The sequence below is a fragment of the Pantherophis guttatus genome, chromosome 2 (assembly GCF_059756535.1).
Source record: "Pantherophis guttatus breed Tessera chromosome 2, ASM5975653v1, whole genome shotgun sequence".
NCBI classification, from domain to species: Eukaryota; Metazoa; Chordata; class Lepidosauria; order Squamata; family Colubridae; genus Pantherophis; species Pantherophis guttatus.
In genome coordinates, this window is record NC_142064.1 from 136,663,025 (window position 1) to 136,683,403 (window position 20,379).

Consider the following 20,379-nt stretch of genomic DNA (forward strand, 5'->3'; position numbering starts at 1 on the left):
TCTACTTACCTTTACTACCAGTTTGCAACGGGGTCGTGTGCGCGCTCTTCTGCATTTTCATGATGTCAGGGTCAGTGGGCGGAGCCTCTCGCCAGTTTTACTACTGGTTCTATAGAACCGGTGCGAACTGGGGGCAACCCACCACTGATCTAGTCCAACCTCTTTTCAAGCAGGAGACCCTAAACCATTTCTGACCATTTCTGACATTTTGACATTTCTTTGAGCTTTGCCAACTCTCCCTTCACCCCCACCTCCGGTCTCTCTTCCTTTCAGTTTTCCCTTTTAGCAGCCAGAAATTTTCTTTAGGATTGCACAATGAAACTCACATTTCTGCTGCAGCAAAAAAAATAATAATAGTCGTCTCCCTTCTCTCTGCTATCTCTGTTGTTTTCTTCTCATCTCTTTCCAGCTTTCCCCAACTTGCCCTTTGGTGTGGCTGTAGCACTTTTACCAATGACAACAGATCTCAGTCAGCGTTTTCTGCAACCGTGCTCTGAGTATGTTATGCAATAGTTTGGGGGTCGGTCGTTCCACTCTGGTTCCTTCTATGGACAAACCTTTGAACAAAGCACCGGATACTTTTTTCCACTTTGGGTAAAGTCTAAGAATGCAAGCTCATGGGAATTAGGTTCAGTTCCTATAATGAGCCAACCAAAGATGGAAATGTTTGTTTTCTCTTAACTAACATTAAAATGCCAGTCACATGATCGTAAGAATCAAGTTCAGCCTTCTCGGATCATATCAACCAACCTATCCGAAACCTCTAGCAAGTAATGATGAACTATTCTGTCTCTCAGCACCTGCTGACTAAGAGTTTCAGTGTCCAGCTTTCAGAATTAAAATTCACCAGAATCTTTTTTGAAATTCTGCAATATCAGGAGCTGAAACAGCTAAAAGAGGTAAGAGATCCATTTATCAAAGGATTTTTTTTAAAGCTTTCCGTTAAAGAGAACTACATGCTGAAAAGGATATCTGTCACTGTCTTTGTATAGTGCCAGAATTGTACATATTTACTGAAGTATCTTTTTAAGGGATATCTCCAGTCTCCAATCCCAGGTAATTTTTGGAGTCACAAATACCAGGAATAAAACTGTAAGAAAAGTTGAAAGGGAATGTGATATTTTTAGGACTTTCAAGGTTTTCATGGTTTAAATTCTGGAAATATCTTTTCACTTCCCAAATCAATCTTAGGAATTTCTTGGTGGCTTCCTATCCCGAGTCTTAAAAAGATCCATCCCTACTTTACCCACGAATGTTGCCACCTCTCTCAGCCTAAAAGGGAGAATTGTTAAACCAGTGCTTTTCAAACTTGGAACTTTAAGATGTGCGGACTTTAACTTCCAGGATTCCCTGGATAGAAAACTGGCAGGGGAATTCCAAAAGTCCACTCATTTTAAAGTTGACAAATTTGAAAAACAATGTGTTAAACTGTATTAATCTGAGAATATTCTCGGGGGAGACTTCTGTTGTATAATCCTGCAGCTTCAATCAGAGAATGGGAATTAATCAGCAACATTTTCCACTTACAACCATCCTATTTTCCTACCCCTTCGTCCAATGTTTTTCTTACCTCACAAAATCTATCAAGGAGGAAAGCTGTGCTATGTGCCTAGTGGGCACATTTGGGATGCAGAGAATATGGTGTGCTACCCTCCCCAATGGTGTGTTTACTGCCCATTTATGTCATTTGTATCTGTATGCAAATATTGTACAATTCCCACAATGCTTTGCTCTCTGATGTGATCCAACAGATGTTCTTGAATAATGAACACTCTTCCAATCAATTTGTCTGTTAAAAGGCATTATTTTTTTTAAAAAATTACAAATTTTTGCAAATTACCAATTACTACTTTACAAATTTCAGGTACTCCTCAACTTATCACTGGTCACTTAGTGACCATTGAAAATTCCAACGGAAAATTCCAACGGACATATCTGGGGGTACTTACAACCCAGATTCAAAGTTTCAACGGTCGCCACCACCTCCATGGACATGTGACCGCACTTCAGGCACTAGCAAACAGGCCACATTTACAGTCATTTGAAGTGTTTCATGGTCACATAACCACATTTTATGATAGTTTTGCCAAAAAACCATCATTTACTTCTGGTAAAAAACCGGCCTATAGTGAAACATGGGTTCGCTTAATGACTGTGGTGTTTGCTTACCGATTGCCATGAAAAAGTCATAAAATTGATTCAGTCACAAGACCAACTCTCTTTACAACTGTCACAAATTGCAACTGTGAGGGGCAGGTTCCATTACAGTCAGGTTTCGATGCTATCACAAAATAAATGAACTTCCAAACTGCCGATCTTTAAGGAAATTTTCTCTTTATTCGAGCACAGCAACCTGATCCTGACTCTTTCGCGGTCAGTACTGACCTTTACCCCCCAATCCCTCCCTTTCCGATCCCCAATTCTCTGCTTCTCATTGGCTTTCTTCCAAGTCACTTTCCTGATTTCTTCTTCGTCAGGTCACAGGAATGTCTCCCCCCTCCCCATCTCCAAGGAGACCGAATCTTCAAAGGGATTTAGCAAGCAAAAGTTCAGGCTTCTCCTCCCTTTTCTATGTCAGTTCTGAGACGCTGACACATAACTCAATGACCATAGGAACGGAAAGATAATACAGGATTAGTCTTGGAGCATAGAGTAGTTGGCCCTCAACCAACCGAAACCTTGCATGCAGTTGCTTTGGGCCAGTGATTCTCTTACAGCAGGGGTGTCAAACTCAATTTCATTGAGGGGCACATCAGGGTTGTTTTTGACTTCAGGGGGCAGGGGTGGGTGTGGTTGGAGTGGGTGTGGCAAGCTCAACGTCACTCATGCCGGGGGCTCCTGTGGTGGCCTGAGAGTTCTGCCAGCGAAAATGGCCTGCTGACAGAGGTGAAATGCTTCCAGTTCAGACCAGATTGCTCGATCCGGTAGCGATGGCAGCGGGTGGTTCGGAGAACCGGTAGCAAAAATCCCTACGCCCCCCCCCCCATTCCCAGCTGAGTCGCGCAATCATCAGAGGCTTTTTTTTTACTTTTAAAGGCATTTTTTCTACAACCTCTTCAGAGGAAAAAATGCTTTTAAAAGTAAAAAAAAAAGCCTCTGATGATCGCGCAGCTCAGCTGGGATTGTCAGAGGCTTTCAAAAGCATTTTTTCTTGCAACCTCTTCGGCTGAAGAGGTTGTAGAAAAAAATGCCTTTAAAAGCCTCTGACGATTCCAGCTGAGTTGCCTGATCGTCAGAGGCTTTTAAAAGCATTTTTTCTTGCTACCTCTTCAGCCGAAGAGGTTGTAGAAAAAATGCTTTTAAAAGTTAAAAAAAAAAGTTGGCCATGCCCACCCAGTCACATTAAACATTACCACCACCACCAAGCCATGCCCACAAAACCAGTAGTGACAAATTTTACATTTCACCACTGGCTCCCGATCTCCATTTTCAGTTGGGACGGCCTCCTGCAACCCTCTCTGTTTTCGCTGGCCGAGGCACCATGGGCTGGTCCTAGGCTGTTTTCAGGGTGGCCCTGTGGGCCAGATCTAAACACCCCACGGGCCGGATCCAGCCCCCAGGCCTTGAGTTTGACACAACTGTCTTACAGCATCACCAACTCCCCACTGGGAAAAATAGGAGAAGGGAGCACTAGGTGTGTTGCTTTGAGCTTTTGGGCACACAGTGGGACATAAATCAAATGTATATCAACATACAGTGTGGAACTACTCTCTGAATATAGTTTTGATACTGGGTGATTAAAGGCACTACCTGGACACAATTGCCATTCACACCCTGTATGGTTTTGTGGGAAGCCCCCCACCCCACCTTCCGAGAAGAATGAAATATTTTGTGAAATATTAAAAAGGCAGAATATTATATTTCCCTAAAGGCGAAATGGAGAAACAGGCTCTTAAAGACAGAAAGCAGATTCAGTCTTTCTTAATAGCCCATAGCAGATGCCAGCACTTAAGAGATAAAGAGCTTATTGAAAGAGGAAGTGAGTATCTAGATAGCTCTGTTCATAAGCAAAGCAAATACTGCAGGCAGAAATCAATTTAAGGCAGGCTATTTCGAAACTCCTTGGCAGAATGGTAGGATTAGAAAGCAGCCCCTCACCCAAGATCCAACACAGGACGAAAGCCATTAGCCACAATAGGAACTGCCCAACACCTTTTCAGAACACAAGCCCCTTCATTGCACCACCCCCAGAACAGTCCAAACTTCAAAGTCACAGAAACCTGGGAGCTCACATAAATAATATGCCCAAAGGTTGACCAGATTAGCTCAGACAAACACTTAGGATTTGCATTTCCTCTTTTGCCTATACTGTAGAGCCAGCTATGACCTCTACGTAACCTCTACGTGATCCACTTCCCATAGGAATCTGACAACAGCCAATAGAATATTAAAGGACAAGTTCTTACACAGGAACAGGAAGCTCAAATACAGAGCCCAAAGAAGGTGTAAAAACCTACTCACTCTCAATTCTCATTTTGTCAGCTGCCCAGAATCACATGTGGTTGGTGGTTCTCCTTCATCAATAAATGGACCTTCTTTTCAAGCCTATCCCTCCCAGCTTTTTTTTTTTTTTTTTTATTGAAGAAATGTCGCTTTTGGAGGAAGGCAGGAAAGGCGTTAAGGAAAGAGAAAAGGTAAGGTTTTGGGAAGCTTGCTGCCTTTTGTGCAAGGGCCCTCTTCCCAAAGCCTAGAGGCAGGAGAGCTTTGAAGTGTGCTCATGGTCACCTGATGGGCGGAGAGCTGATTAGCTAAGAAGCTCCAAAAGGCTAGAAAACTGGTTCTTTTTTTTTTCCCCTAGAAAAGTAGGGCATCTTGGCAGGAGGAAGGGCAGAGACAGAATTAGGAAAGGCAGGTGCATTCAGCGTTTTCCTTCCCCATTGTTTCACAGGCCGGCATGCAAGACATTCAAGAGGTAGGAAGCCTGGCTATCTCGGGGTAGGGGAGGCCTTGGGAGGCCTGAGGCAGGTGGGCTAGTGCCTGCATTATGTAGTGCAGGGCTTTCAAACTCACAGCCCAAGCGCCAGATGCGTCATGCGCTGGCCACGCCCATGCCCGGTTTAGCAAAGGGGGGGGGAAGTCCCAATATGTCACATGACGATGCTGTGATGACGCAAGTTTGACAGCCCTAATCTAGTGCCTGCATTATCTCCCCCATTCCTGCTTAATGACCCGTGCATTCGTTTAATGAATACACTAGAAAGAACACCGATGGTTGATCATTACTTGAGCCAGTCCATTTAATATTGTCCTGACCTTCAAACCGAATGGGCGGGCTCCATTATAACTTGAGGACTACTTGTATGGATGCAGTGTCTCACAGTCACATTTTCACTCTTTGCATCTTCCTGCCAGCTTCCCCCTTGACTGTCCCTGACAGAAGGAGGATTTTGAAGGTTAGAAATGGTTAACGTATGACTATGGGATGCTGCAATGTCATAATTGCGAGCCAGTCACCAAGCGTTCAAATCATGATCACATGACTATATGGACTATATGATGGCCCCAACCATAGGGACCTATGAGGACCTATCATAAGTATCTCTCATTCAGTGGCATTCTAACTTCAAATGGTCACTGAACAAGGGGACATTAAGCAACAACTACCTGTATTAAAAGCTCCGGAGAAGTAGAGGTAGGTATTAGAAAGAGTATCCTGATGGTAAATGCTGCCATCCAGTGGGAAAGGTTGCCATGTTCCCTTTCATCAGTCCTTTTAGGAAAAGCTGAGATGGTGCAACAAAATGCACTTCCAGTCATTAAATTATTGCCAATACAAATCGGCTGCTGACATTTTTAGATTCCTGAAGCTATTTCATTAATACACAGGATTTTTCTGATTTGTAGTTCATTATTTTGCAGGTTTCAGCTATGTGGCTCTACCTGGTTGCCCTGGTGGGCCTTTGGCTCTTTTGTCGATGGTACCTGGAAAGACAAATGGTGGAGAACCTGACAGAGAAATACGTCTTCATCACGGGCTGTGATTCTGGCTTTGGGAAACAGCTGGCCAGGCAGCTGGATGCTCAGGGTCTGCGGGTGTTGGCCGCTTGTTTCACTCCAGAAGGCGCAGAACAGCTGGAAAAAGTCACGTCGGCTTGTTTGAAAACCACCCTACTGGATGTCACCAGCACTGAGAGTGTTGCAGCAGCAACTGAGTGGGTGAAGGAACAAGTAGGAGACAAAGGTACAGTCTAAATACTGTCCTTTCTGCATGAGGCCAATTGGACCTAACCATTTTTATTTATTTACTCCACCTTTTATTATTTTTAGAAATAATTCAAAATGATGAATGTACATAATACTGTTTCTTCCTCTTATTTTCTCCACAATAACAACTCTGTGAGGCGAGCTGGCCTGAAAGAGAGTAACTAGCCCAAAGTCACCCAAATAGTTTTCATGCCTAAGGTGGGGCTCAAAAGTCACAGTTCCAACAAATATCAGACTAAAAAGTTTCAAATAGTCTATGAATGAAAATAGAGATTTTAGAAAAGTACTAATATTTAGTTAAGTAAAAGGGGAGTTAAAGCACAAAAGGAAGATAGGAGTCTATAGATGGTTAGCTTATGTTAGTATATGTTTGTTGAATGCTATACCCTGTATTTTGCTCTGGGAAGTCGGTGGGGAGGGTTGGGGAGGGAGGGGGGAGGGGGGATGGGAAAATATTTGTAAAATTCTTTAAAACTTTTCAATAAAAAAAAAAGTCACAGTCCCCTGGTTTCTAGCCTGGTACTTTAACCACCTAGCCAACTTCCTTCCATTCCGCACCATCCAGTCAGAGCTAAAGAAGCTTCTTGGATGAGAAGCGAAATGTCTTCAAAGAAAAACCAGAAAGTCCAGTTGCCTCTTGAAAAAGCACCTTTGGGATAACCATGTCCTGGATGACTGAGAATCTCCACAGACATTCAATAGAATATTTCAACCACCTTAGAATCAAATTGCCTTTCAAGCTTTGCATAACCTACTGTATTTTTCAGAGTATAAGACGCACCTTTCCCCCCCCCTAAAAGAGGCTGAAATTTTGGGTGCGTCTTATACTCCAAATGTAGCTTTTTCAAAGCTTTTTTTCAGCCCTAACAAGGCACTAATGAGGCGCTAGTGAGTGAAGTGATCTTCCCAGCTTTGCCTGCTCCCTAGACTCTCCGCTGTGCTTTAACAAGGCGCTAGCGAGTGAAGCGATCTCTATGCTTTGCTCTGACTCTCAGCTGTTCTTTAGAAGCTTTTTTTCAGCCCTAACTAGGCGCTAGCCGGGTGAAGCGATCTCCCCGTGCTTTGCCTGCTTTTCTCATTGCTGCTTCCCCTCAGCTGTGCCTTAGAAGCTGTTTTTTATCCCCAAGCAGGGGATTAAAAACCAGCAAACTAATGTGCTGAAGCTGACCAGACTAAGGACGCTAGCCAGATGAATATCTGGTAGGTAGTTTGTTTGTTTGTTTTTTCTATTTTCCTCCCCAAAAAATAAGCTGCGTCTTATACTCCAGTGTGTTTTACACTCCGAAAAATACAGTATTCCATAGTGAAACTAATATAAGCAAGCAAAACTCCCACAATATTGCTCACAAAACTTACTCTAGAAAAATCAGTGGAGTTATCGTATCACTATTTCCCAAGTATCAGCGTCCTAAACTGAACAGATTCCATGGCTACAACTTTGAAAACTACTGAGAAATCAGGCAGAAATAAAATAGCTGTACTCTCACTAGCTTTCCTCCTTAGCACCTCTTCCATAAAAACAATCAAGTTTCAATGCTAAATCCCAGTCTATACCTAGGCTGAGAAAGGTCCAATTCATCAGATTTATCCAATGGCAGTTGTAGTTAGTCGGTTATGTTTTTCTTGAATTTTTTGCCCCCAAAATGTGCTAGTTAATAGCTGGATAGTCTTCTCCTGAGACCATTTTTTGTTCATAAGGAATGATTTTCCAATCTTTTTCAAGACACCTGGAACAATTTCTTTTCTTCAGAAGATCTTAATTTCTTTCTGAACCATTCAGTCAAATGTCAGCAGTTTGAAATACTTTACTTCAGTGACAATGGACTGAGTCTTTAAAAGGTTAGATTAATGACTCAAGCTATCTTGTTACTATCCTCTGCCAGGCCGCTTCAACTGAAAATGTAAAAGTAGTTAATGTTCAGAACATGACACATATTTTAAAGATGTTGTATTATTTCAAGAAAGGTAAAAACCATATTCAGTGACAACAGTGCCAGTAAAACAAGGCTTCTAAACTTGTGATAGTATGACCTCCTAAAATTTAAAATACAACTGAACATTCTCATTGCTTTGAAATCACACTCTCAGAAATCGATTCTAAATAATACTATTTAATAAAAGAGTCTTGAAAATATCTTCCATGTAAATAATTCTCACTAATCTTAGTAATAAAAAATTAGAAAATTTGTTGCTGGCTGCTTTACTCAGATAACTAAAGACATAAGAAAAAAATAGCTTGATGGATCTCTTGAGTGCATGGTGAAGATATAAGCGTCTAGAGAAAATATATATATATATATATATATATAGAGAGAGAGAGAGAGAGAGGGAGAGAGAGAGAGAGAGAGCGCCATCAATTCGATTCCATATAAGAGAAGTAACGAGTCTGTTTCGACAGGTCTCTGGGGCTTGGTGAACAACGCAGGAGTCGCTTTCCCATTGGCTCCCAACCAGTGGCTGGCCAAGGATGATTTTGCAAAGGTGCTAAATGTCAACTTGCTGGGAGTAGTTGATGTGACGCTCCACTTGCTGCCCCTCATCAGGAAAGCCAGAGGTAGAGTGGTCAACGTGAGCAGTTTGGCTGGAAGAATTGCCTTTAGTGGAGGCGGCTACAGCCCTTCAAAATTTGCATTGGAAGCCTTCTCTGACAGTCTCCGGCAAGTCATTCCCTCGGATATTTTTTTCATTCTGTCTCTCCTATGCCTGCTATCACTATGGGAAAGAAGAGATGAGTCTAGAACTCATTTAGCCTCTCATCTCAAAACAAACAAGTTTCAAACAAACATATCACCACCATCTCATGTTTGGACACTGTCTCTTTGGGGGGCTTGGACAAAAGAAACATTCATTTCATGTGCAATAAATTAAGTTCAAGAACATAGAAATCTTGAGCATTTTCTATCCAGGTTTAAGTCCAGGTGCCTTACTTTCAAAATGAACCATTGATAACCCTTGATTTGGTTTCTCTTTCAAATTCTCACACCCTAGCATTTAGATTTCTGGTTCTTGTTGTTTTTTAAATACACGCCGTTTAATGGAAATCCATGTAATTGCATTATTAAACACTTACCCATTAGCAGTAAAAACAAAATGGATATTGAAAAGAAAATGGTCATTCGAGTGATTTGCTTTTAATTTTCTTAATTCTGCTTTTGGTGGTGGTGGTGGTGGTGGTGGTGGTGATGATGATGATGATGATGATGATGATGATTGGCACGGATTCTTTTTTAAACTGCACCCAATTTTGATTGATGCAGACTCAAAAGATGCTGAGTCAGCTGAATTTTTATATCTCCTAATAAGGGATGGGAATATCTTGGTTTGGGAGAAAAAACAGATATAAAGGTAAAATGTACACATTTTTTCAGTGTTTTCTGTTGTTATCATATCCTATACTATTTCTAAATTGTATTTAGAATAGAATAGAATAGAATAGAATAGAATAGAATAGAATAGAATAGAATAGAATAGAATAGAATAGAATAGAATAGAATAGAATAGAATAGAATAACAGAGTTGGAAGGGACCTTGGAGGTCTTCTAGTCCAACCCCCTGCTTAGGCAGGAAACCCTACACCACTTCAGACACTTCAGATTGGTTATCCAATCTCTTCTTAAAAACTTCCAGCGTTGGAGCATTTACAACTTCTGGAGGCAAGTCGTTCCACTGATAAATTGTTCTGTCAGGAAATCTCTCCTTAGTTCTAAGTTGCTTCTCTTCTTGATTAGTTTCCACCTATTGCTTCTTGTCCTACCCTATTTTCTCTATACTTTATTCTATTATTACTTCTATACTGTTTATCAGCGTCCGAAACAGCGCGCTGTTCCAAGTTGCCACAATGTGTTCGGGGTTGCCACACAGGCGCAAATGGGGTGCAAAGGTGGGTGATGGGACTCACGCTGGGAGAGGAGCCACAAAGGCAAGCCAGCTGCAGTCGGTTCAGAAGCCATCCAGGCCCGAAGAGTAATTGCTGAAGCCGGCCAGTGAGCAACAGGGAACAGGAGGGTGGGGCATGCCGAGTCCGTAAAACCAGCTGGCTAGCAGAAGCCAGTAATGCTGGCTAGAAACTCTTTTACTTGTATTGTTCACCACATGCTGAGCCAAGACTCCAGTAAAGAGACCCGTTCTGCTCAGTGTGGCCTCTTCTTTTGCTGGCTTGGCTTGGAACTGTGACATTGTTTTTATTACCTTTACTATTACTAGCATAGAGCAGTGCTCTCTTCTTATACTGTTCTGTCTTTAACTCCCTCCACCCTCCATCTTTTTTTCTTCTTCTTAATTAATACACAGAATGTTAAGCATTAGCACCTTCCATGAAGTGGTTTGTTTTGCTTTGTTGTGCCTCTTTTTTTCCCTGTGGACAATTCAGTTTCTGTGAAGAAAAAAATACTTCCATCTATTTGGCTGTTTCCTATTTGTTGCTAGCGGCACAACTTCCAAAGGGCACATCTCTCTCCCCTACATCTGTTTCACTATTGATTGATTGATTGATTGATTGATTGATTGATTGATTGTATTTCTATACCGCCTTTCTCCCATAGGACTCAAGGCGGTGTACAGTCAAGAAAAATATAGACACACAAACATCATAAAATTGCTAATTAAAATTATTACTTAGTTTGGTCAATTAAATAAAACCCAGAATTAGATAACATTTAAAAAATCATTCACATGTTCATATGTTTAGCCCCGCCTGTTGGAACATCAGGGTCTTGAGGGCATGCGGAAAGCATGGAGATCAGGGATATTCCGTATCTCCGGGGGCAGTTCATTCCAAAGGGTTGGAGCCCTCACAGAGAAGGCCCTCCCCCTGGGAGTCTGTTGCAATATTTTGAGGATCAGACTCAATAAATGATTCAGGAACAAAATATTCAATCAAAGAACTGTTTATTTACAATAGGCATTCTATGTTCTCTGAATAATCACAGATAGAAGCAAGAAGGAGGTGCATACATCTCCTTTTATATCAATAAGGCGGAGTAAAGGATGGGAGTGGTTACATATGAATATATTAAGGAAGGAAGAATAAATTAACCCCTGATACCCTGTGTATGTACATTTTCCTCATTAGAGAATAAGGCATTTACTTGTGACAGAGTCGCCAGTCGGCATAATTTGACTGACAGTACCCTGAGTAGTCCCTCCCTGTGAGAACGAACTGGTCGGTGGGAGGCTATTGATGGCAAAAGACGGTCTCATAGGTACCCAGGTCCTAAGCCATGGAGCGCTTTAAAGGTGATAACTAACAATTGCAGTTTTTATTGGCAACTCTGCTGTGCTGCTGGGGAGAAGCCTTAAATAGGAGGGGGAAAAGGCAGCACAGGTGTCTGCAACTTTTTCAGCATCCTCCCCTTCCACCCTTTGTATCTGATGATGATGATGATGATATTTCTAACCCCACATACCCAAACTTGACTGATCTCAAAAAAAACCAAGTAGCTTTCAGTTTTATGAAAATGTTATTAGACTTTAGGGTGCCACGAGATCAAGTTTTGTTTTTAGCGTATATAGAAACTGAATGTGTTTGCAAAGTCAGAAGAATTGAGTTCAGCTTTAAGATTAGAAGAAGACTTCCTATGAAAGGTAGCCCAGCAGCTGGCATCCAAAAGCCAACTTTGGCTGATCTCCAAAAATTAAGACCTGTTTCATTCTTGGTTAGTAGGCAAATAGCAAATCCACAATGTAGATGATAGTCAAAAATATTCTATGGAAAAATATTCAAAAATAATCAATGGAATATTTTATGAAGGGTATAAATTAAAATCTCTTTCATAATGAGGTTATTATTTAAATGTGTTTGCTGCCATCCTCCAAAGCTGCAAATGTCCTAATTAAATTTCTCTTCTGGATTTTTTGGTTTGCCAATAGCAAATTGGCAGGGCCTGGTGGCTCAGCAGACTGATAGCATTGTGATTAACACCAGCTGTCTGCAATTACTGTAAGTTCGAATCTCACCAGGCTCAAGGTTGACTCAGCCTTCCATCCTTTCTAAGGTAGGTAAATTGAGGACCCAGTTTGTGGGGGCAATAAGCTGACTTGGTATAAATATATAAAAGTATGAAGGCTATTGCTTAATGCATTGTAAGCTGCCCTGAGTCTCCGGAGAAGGGCGGCATATAAATCAAATTTTAAAAAAAATCACTTCGGAGGATAGAAAGGACAGTATCTTTTATCTCCTTCATTGTTTGAGTCACTTTCTTTCATTCAGCTCTTAGGCCAGTGATTGCTAACTTTTTTGCCATCACATGCCAGGAAGGGGGGGGGCGTGTGCACGTGTGCCCACACCCATAATTCTATGCACCCCATCCCCGCGCATGCGTGCATGACCTCCCGCTCCCCCCCCATTCCTGGCACGTGATGACACAGTGGGCCCAGTAGGCCTGTTTTTCTCTCTACCCAGGCTCCAGAGCCTTTCTAGGAGCTTGGGGAGGGTGAAAACGGCCTTCCCCCCCCCCCCCCGGAGGCCCTCCAGAGGCCGGAAATGGCCCATTTGCCAACTTCCAGTGGGACCGGAAAGCCCGTTTTTTTGCTCTTCCCCAGGCTCCAGAGCCTTTCCAGGAGCCTGGGGAGGGTGAAAATTGCCTTCCCTACCCCCCCACCCCCGGAGGCCCTCCAGAGGCCAGAAACAGCCCATTTGCTGACTTCCGGTCCCACCGGACCTGAGCTCGCGTGCCCACTGATATGACTATGTGTGCCACCTGTGGCACGCGTGCCATAGGTTTGCCATCACGATCTTGTGCTATCAAAATCTTGTTTTCATAAATTCTGGCTGAATTCTGGGATTATTCTCGGGGGGGGGGGGGAAGTCTTCAGTTAAAAAAAAGTAAGTAGAAGAAAAGCACGTTTGGGGATCTAGTAAGATGGAGCAAGGAATAATACTAATTGGAGGCAGGAGGAAAATCCCTACTTTTTAAAGAGTTCTTTTTTGTTGTAGACGTGAAATGCATCCTTTTGGAGTCAAAGTCAGCATCATCGAGCCAGGTACATTTTCTACAGGACTAGATAAATGTGCAGCAGAGTTCTTCACAACCCTCTGGAGCAAAGTACCAGCTGATATCAAAGAACTCTACGGCCAGGAATTCTGGAGAAAAAGTAAGTTAATAAAAACGTGTAAAATTTTGTAAACCAGGAAGGTAACATGGCCAGCAAAAGGTAATCTTGCAGGACCTTATTTCCAGTGGTGGGATTCAGCCGGTTCGCACCACTTCCAGAGAACCGGTTGTTAACTTTCTGAGCAGTTTGGCAAACTGGTTGTTGGAAGAAATCATTAGGGCAGAGAACTGGTTGCTAAATTACTTGAATCCCACCACTGCTTATTTCTCATATCATAAGGTTTCGTGAACTACAGTTCATTTCATCAGATGCAAGAATTATTCCTGAGAGACCAATACGTGAGTCTAAGTGGGAGCATATTTCCATTTATGTATCATGGTGGAAAGAGGATATATGGAGTTAGGGGGCTGGTATCTAAAGCAAAAAAACCTGGGTGGCAAGAGAAAGAGAGGGATGATCACTTTTGTCGGTGGTACTTTAGAGCAGGGGTCCCTAACCTGTGGGCCGTGGCCCATTACTGGGCTGTGGCCAGCCAGTGCATGTGTGCACATACACCCACTCACACTAGCATTGCCATTCACGTGTGTGTAAAGGCACCTGCCCCTCCCCCTCCACTGGGCCACCAACCCAGAAAGGTTGGGGAACTCTACTTTAGAGTCACATCTTAGATTCAACCTCTGCTGAAAAGCAAAATCCCACCGAGTACCAAGGGAGTGTTCTGACCTAGGCTTCCCAAGAGCATGAAGCAGACTCCTCGTCTTGATAAAACCTCTTTTATTAAAGGAAAATTCCTCTCAAGCAAAGTCCGGGCAAACAGTCTTTCATGAGATTTCACAGCTACAGACCTTTATTGGGCTTGGAGAGTTGCCAGGCCGATATCTTCCAAAAACCACGCTGTAGCAGTAATTACTTGGCAAGAAGTCAGGACTCTTCACCCTAATGAATTGAACTAATTGTCTCCTGCAAACTCCCCTCCCTGTTCGCTCCTCTTTATTCTGGGAGGGACCATTCACTGTCCACCTGTGCCTTTACTCCCGAGTCGGCCCTTGTTCCTTAGCTGTTCTCTTCTCCTGGTAGCTCTGCGCATGCGCACATTGGGAACAGGCTCCAGCTGTTCTTCTGCCCCACTGATATCTGACTCCGAAGGCAGCTGATAACTGTCGGATGACCCTGGCTCTGTCTCTGCCTCCGAAACAGAGCATTCATCAACGCCTTCCCCAGACTCCAGGACTGGCCCATGTTCCTCTCCAACCTCCTCACTGTCTGAGTCTGCCACCAGCTCCGCTGGCCGCTGGCGGGCCAGAACAGTGGGCAGGATTTTGCTCATAAGAAATGTGTGCAGCTGGTAGAACTGCATGCAACTCTGTTAAGGAAAACCGCACCCTTCTTGGGGTCTTTATGATGTAGCATCCCAGTGAAGTGAGAGAAATGAAGAAATTTGTTTTGTTTTGTTTTTTCAAAACAAAGAGCATCCCACTACCACTGCTGCCATCATGAGGTCTTGCTTTGGCCCAAAAGAATTGGACCAGAGGATCTCCAAATTACCTTCCAACCCATTCATTCAATGGTTCACCAAATAAACATGATAGAACATTTTCAATTGTTGAGGACCATCCCCAGAAAAAGGATGCTGTTTTCTTATTGATTTTCCCCAAAAAAGGTGGTAGCTCTGCCCCCACCCTCAAAGTAAAGCTCTTAACCATATCCTGTATGTTCTGTTAAATTAATGGGTAACTTAAGCATTCCAGACAGTGCTGGTGTAAGTTACTCATTACCATTCAAGGCAAAGCTTTTCCTATTGGCAGCACCACTTTTAATATTTTTTTTTTATCAGCAATACCTCATATGTTATTATACCTGCTACTCTGAGACTTTACTTTGAGTATAGCTTTGCAACTTGATAAAACAGAATTCAAGTGGAAGCATTTTTGTTCGATACAATTGACTAGCCTAACTGCACTGCATTGTTTCTTCAGGCACTTTCCATCTTACAACTAAAGTGCTTTTTCAAGAGACAACTGGACACTTTCTTGTTTTTCTTTGAAGATATTTCACTACTCATCCAAGAAGCTTCTTCAGCTCTGACTGGATGGTGGGGAATGAAAGGACCATCCAGTCTGAGCCAAATAAGCTTTTTAGATAAGAAGCAAAATGTCTTGAAAGAAAAACAAATGAAACCAGTTGCCTCTCGAAAAAGCACCTTTGGGACAACCATGACCTGGATAACTGAGAATCTCCATAGACCTATAACTACAGTAGCACTAGCTCTGGCTCGTAGTTGTTAGCTTGGTAACCAAAGAAATAAAGTGGGGAAGAAGAAGGTATCATGATGTCAGCCAGGAAACAATAAATGGAAAATTATACATTACCTAATTCCTGGTCCCGTCTATTTCATTTTCATTTTCAAAACAAAAGGTGTGTGTATGTGGCTATGCATATAATACTTGTTTTAAAATTGATTGACTGGTTATGTGCCATTAAGTCAATGTTTGCCCTTAGTAATCACATAGATATTCCCCATGACAATCTGTCTCCAATTGGATTCTTCAAGTCTCCAGACAGTGTAGCCATTGCTGCTGTAATGAGCCAATTCACCTTTCTGCTGGTCATTCTCTTCCCTTCTCTTCCTCTAAAATATTTCTTTTAATATGAACATTCTTATTGTGGTTACATGGATTTTATCAATCGTTGCCCTGCTCCAGCTGCTGCAACCACACCAAAGTTTACACTTTATTGTTCTAACGAACTCTGCTTTGCATTATCCTAACTAGGACACAGCTTTAAACAATATGAAAATCTGCAAAAACGAATTAGGCTACAAATGATACTGAGACATGTAAAAAATTACAAGTAGATAGCAAACTTGTTTCTTTGCAGTTGGAAGACCATAGCATAGAGTAAAGGAATTCAACAACAGCAGAGTAACAAATGTTCATCTAGTAAGTAAATTAGGTTTATATGCTATTCAGATTTTAAAACTATGCCCCAAAATTATCATGCTAATGTTATAACTGATCAGAGACCAAAAAATGGGAAGTATGTGTAGATAATACCTAGCATGCATGGATCTAATTTGCATATTAGATTGAAACTTGCAAACGAGGAAGCAAAATAAAATGTACTTTTCCTGTTTTTCTTTCTCCTCTGAAAATTGTGACATTAAATACAATTTAAATCTTTAGATCTTTATTAACTACTTGCACCCTACTTAGAAATGGTGGAAAAGGCCAGTTATTCCAAGATTTACTCAGGGCTCCATTTCCGTAGATATATATTCAGAGGTGGGATTCAGTCCACTTGCACCAGTTCAGGAGAACTGGTTGTTAACTTTTTGCCCAGTTTGGAGAATCAGCTAATCCCACCTCTGACTGGCCCCACCCACCCACCTCACCCCTCCCCTCCCATCGCAGGAGTCCCCCCACGTGCCCCGTTTTGGCTTCCAGGTTGGTGCAGGAGGCCATTCAGGCAGGGGTTGGTTTTACTTAACTTTACTACTGGTTTGCATCATGCCCGCCTGCGCGCTTTAATCACTATTTCGGTTCGCAAGTGCAGATCACTTATGATGACATCCAGGTAAGTGGGCAGAGCCTCCAGCCAGTTTTACTACCTGTTCTATAGAACCAGTCCAAATCGGGGGCAACCCACCACTGCATCCAGGCCCAAAACTCCTGCTCTAGGGTGAGTTGGGAATGGGGATTTTGTATGATCATTATGTGGCGTGAGTTGGGAATAGGGATTTTGCATGATCATTACTGTGGGGTGAGTTGGGAATGGGGATTTTTGCATGATCATTACTGTGGGGTGAGTTGGGAATGGGGATTTTGCATTATGCTTGCTCATTAGTAAGTAGGAACCAGTAAAAGAGGAATCTTGGCAAGTTTAAGATGGGTGAACTTCATGCTGCCTGAGGAATTCTGGGAATTGAAGTCCATGCACCTTAAAGTTGCCAAAGTTGAGAAGCATGAGTCTACACTAAATCTTAGGATTTTCCATTCTTGTTTTAATTAGAGTTTGGTGCAATTAAATAAATCAGTTGTGGTTTTGTTAACAAATAGTGATTAAAGCGATATGAACCATTACTGGACTTTTTGTGAGAAACTGAAATTAAAAGTTGATCTGGGCTTTGATGATTAAATAAGGGATTATGGAAATAATGTAGACAAATGTTAATCTTAGAGTAAGAGTTTGATATATATTTTTACTTATATCTGTACCAAGGAAAGTTGGAAGTCATTCTTTTTCAGTTTTCCTTCTTTTCCTCTTTTTTTCTTACACTTTCACTCTTTTTCTTTCCTGAGCCTTTCTTTTTTCAAATCTGTTTTTTAATTGTTTATCCCTAACTTTGTATTTTTTTGATGTATGAAGGTTCAAATACTCAGCCATTATAATTCGACATTCCTTATTTACAGAAATCATATCACAATTTAGAATAAAATCCATCTCATATAACGCAGGCTCTGAGTCCCTCTAACCAAAAAGTGTTTATCAATAGAAGAGAATATTTGTGGCTCAGGGTTGAACTGTGGGTTCCTTGGTGCTCTCTGAGCTTGATGGTTTTCTCACAGATGTTTCATTACCAAACTAGGTAACATCATCAGTACTAGAAGGGAGTGGAGATTGCTCTTACTTTCATATACTAGTGGCTTACCCTGTCAGTGTTGATTAGTTGCTTCACAAAAAGTGTTTTGAATTAAATTATTAAATTATTATTTAAATGATTTGAATCCCACCACTGTAATATATTAAAGGAGACTTGTACTATTTTTACTATTTAAAATGCTTCAGGTAATGACATCCTAATAGATTATTCACCATAACACCTAAGGATTTCCTACAGAGAGCAAAACCAGCCTTCTGTGCCTTTTTAAAAAAAAAAAACCAGATCCAGCAAATAGCTCTCAGCTTTATATAGGTCCCATATTACCCTCTTGTGGGAAAAGAGGAGTTCAGCTCCATGAATTGTTTTTGCTTTCTTGAGTGGCCTCTATGCCTCCCAAGGTATCAGAAATTTATTATCAGCTGCTCCGTTGTCAAGTCTGCAGAGGCTCCACCTCAGAACATCACATTAATAATTCTATCTCCTAAAAAAAAAAAAAAAAACATTGGAAAGTTTCAGGCAAGAATGTTGAAATCCCCCAAAATTTTGGAATTCTGATACGAGATCATGGGAATGTGATGACTGAAATCTCATAAGATTTGCTGGTGTCCAGAGATTTTAAACACTCTAAAAAAGAATAGCTATTTATACGATAGATGCCAATGCCAAGGCAAGACTATGCAGTGGCACATGAAGATGTTGCCAATCGCTTGCACAACCTAATTTAGAAAGGAATATTAAAAAGGGCAAGATATAACCAGAACAGCAATATTCTGTCAAGTTTTCCAACTCTTTATTTACTTGTTCATTGATTCATTCATTTATCGTATTTAAGAACCACCCATCCCCTTCACAGGGGGATGTACAATAAAATATTAAAACCATAAAAACAATATGCAAAATACTATAATATATAATGTAGTTTCATCTCTTTGGGTGGTAGCTATAGCTGTGGTACAGGAAAAATGTCATCATGGCATGAAAGAAACAGTACTATTTTACAGCCGAGGGATAGATCTCAACCCAGATTGCCAATTAACTGTTTCTTATGCTGACAAACAGATGGTTTGCCCAGTCCAGATACCTGACTTATTCTTTCTTTCTATCCACAGTAAACCAAACATTTGTTGGCGGTAGATGGAAGAAAAAGAACCTCCAGATAGCTACAGACTGCATGGAACATGCCCTAATCTCGGTCTACCCTCATAGCCGTTACACTGCAGGCCGAGATAGCAAATTCTTCTTCATCCCCCTCTCTTACTTGCCAACCCTATTGACAGATTATATTCTGACCTATGGCCACCCCAGACCAGCCAAAAGTCTGTATTGATCACAGACTCATAGTTTGTACGAGAATCAGACTGCACCCACTTCTCATTCAGCAACTACCTCAGTTAAACTGAGCCAATGGACACATTTATGACCAATTTTTACCTGACGATGCATACCAGTGTGTGATATTTGCAGTGTCTCTGTCATGTGTTCACTTAGCAATCATTTCGCTTCACAAACTGATTGTTGGAACATAACAAGGTTGCAAAACAAGAGATGAGTGTATGGAAATGATGAGACACGTGGATTATAGCAAGATGTTGTAAAAAAAAAATTAATCCACTGGATAAAGGCAAATATGCAGTTCCAAGTTGGACATTTGAGCAAAAAAACTAAAACCTATCTCGGTCAGTAGGTTTAATAAGGAACTGAAATTCATTTCCTTTAAAATTGTACATAAACTTGGACCAATCCATTTTTATATTTTCACAAATATGTTCACTTTTATGTCACTCAAATCATTGATTTGGAGTAGAATATCCTTTAACATAGGATGACACCGGACAACGATTACCAAACAAAAAAGGAGAAAAATTCAGTAGATATGAATAGCAAATTTTGGCAGCTGTGTTCCTATTGATCAAGAAATGAAAGGGCTCTGGTTGTAAAGGGTCTGAGGTGGAGGTGACTTCAGAGGACCTTGTGGGATAGCAGCCTGCCTCAGAGAACAGCAGGGAGACACTTAGGGCTGGTTTAGCTGCAGAGCCTGTGAGCAGCTAGAAGCAACAGCAGATGAGGGGGTCTGATTTAAGACCTCCCCCCACATGTCGAAGAAGAGCAGGCAGAGCTGGGAGCTGGAGTCAAGCATGTCATCAGCCTAGAGTTACTACATTCCCACAAACAATCCAAGTCCTCTTCTGTTGACCCTTATCTGGTGCCAATTTAATATTGAACTTTAGTTGACCAGATTCTTGTGTATAGGTTTGAGTGATAAATGTTCTGAAATACAACTTAATGCATGGTCCTGATCCTTTGCCCCTGACACCCCAAGTTCTAAGGCATGAAGGGCTCCACAGAGGAGATCTGCACAGCTCCTTGCAAGGCAATGGTATCCCCACCATTAACTGCTTGTAACTGGTGCGGCTCTATTTTAGAGACACAGCTAGCAAGCAATCTTTCATGGGCACAACTGCTCCATTTACTGGAACCTTTTGTTTTTTGTGCCCTGAACTCCTGCCTGTGGAAACGATCAG

The 20,379-nt window shown here is 41.7% G+C and overlaps 1 protein-coding gene across 5 annotated transcripts; it reads left to right on the forward strand.

Moving 5' to 3' along the window:
- The first annotated feature begins 587 nt into the window (after positions 1 to 587).
- Positions 588 to 20,141, forward strand: LOC117662718 (retinol dehydrogenase 7-like). Of its 5 annotated transcripts, none has more exons than XM_087886824.1 (5): positions 588 to 899; positions 5,860 to 6,181; positions 8,603 to 8,861; positions 13,139 to 13,296; positions 16,876 to 20,141. In XM_087886824.1, exons 1-5 carry the CDS (start codon positions 774 to 776, stop codon positions 16,932 to 16,934), a joined length of 924 nt encoding a protein of 307 aa, XP_087742950.1. In that variant the 5' UTR covers positions 588 to 773; the 3' UTR covers positions 16,935 to 20,141. The 5 variants fall into 5 exon arrangements, with proteins under 5 accessions (XP_087742950.1, XP_060544897.2, XP_087742949.1 ...); XM_060688914.2 differs by having other exon boundaries at positions 663 to 899; positions 5,845 to 6,181; XM_087886823.1 differs by lacking the exon at positions 588 to 899 and adding an exon at positions 5,317 to 5,393.
- Positions 20,142 to 20,379: the final 238 nt, after the last annotated feature.

Bases quoted from the DNA above. Each gene is read 5' to 3' on its own strand.
- LOC117662718 (XM_060688914.2), top strand. From the start codon at position 774: ATGATGAACTATTCTGTCTCTCAGCACCTGCTGACTAAGAGTTTCAGT. The intron at 6,182-8,602 runs GTACAGTCTAAA...CTGTTTCGACAG, and splicing joins GGAACAAGTAGGAGACAAAG to GTCTCTGGGGCTTGGTGAAC. The intron at 8,862-13,138 runs GCAAGTCATTCC...TTTTTGTTGTAG, and splicing joins GCCTTCTCTGACAGTCTCCG to ACGTGAAATGCATCCTTTTG.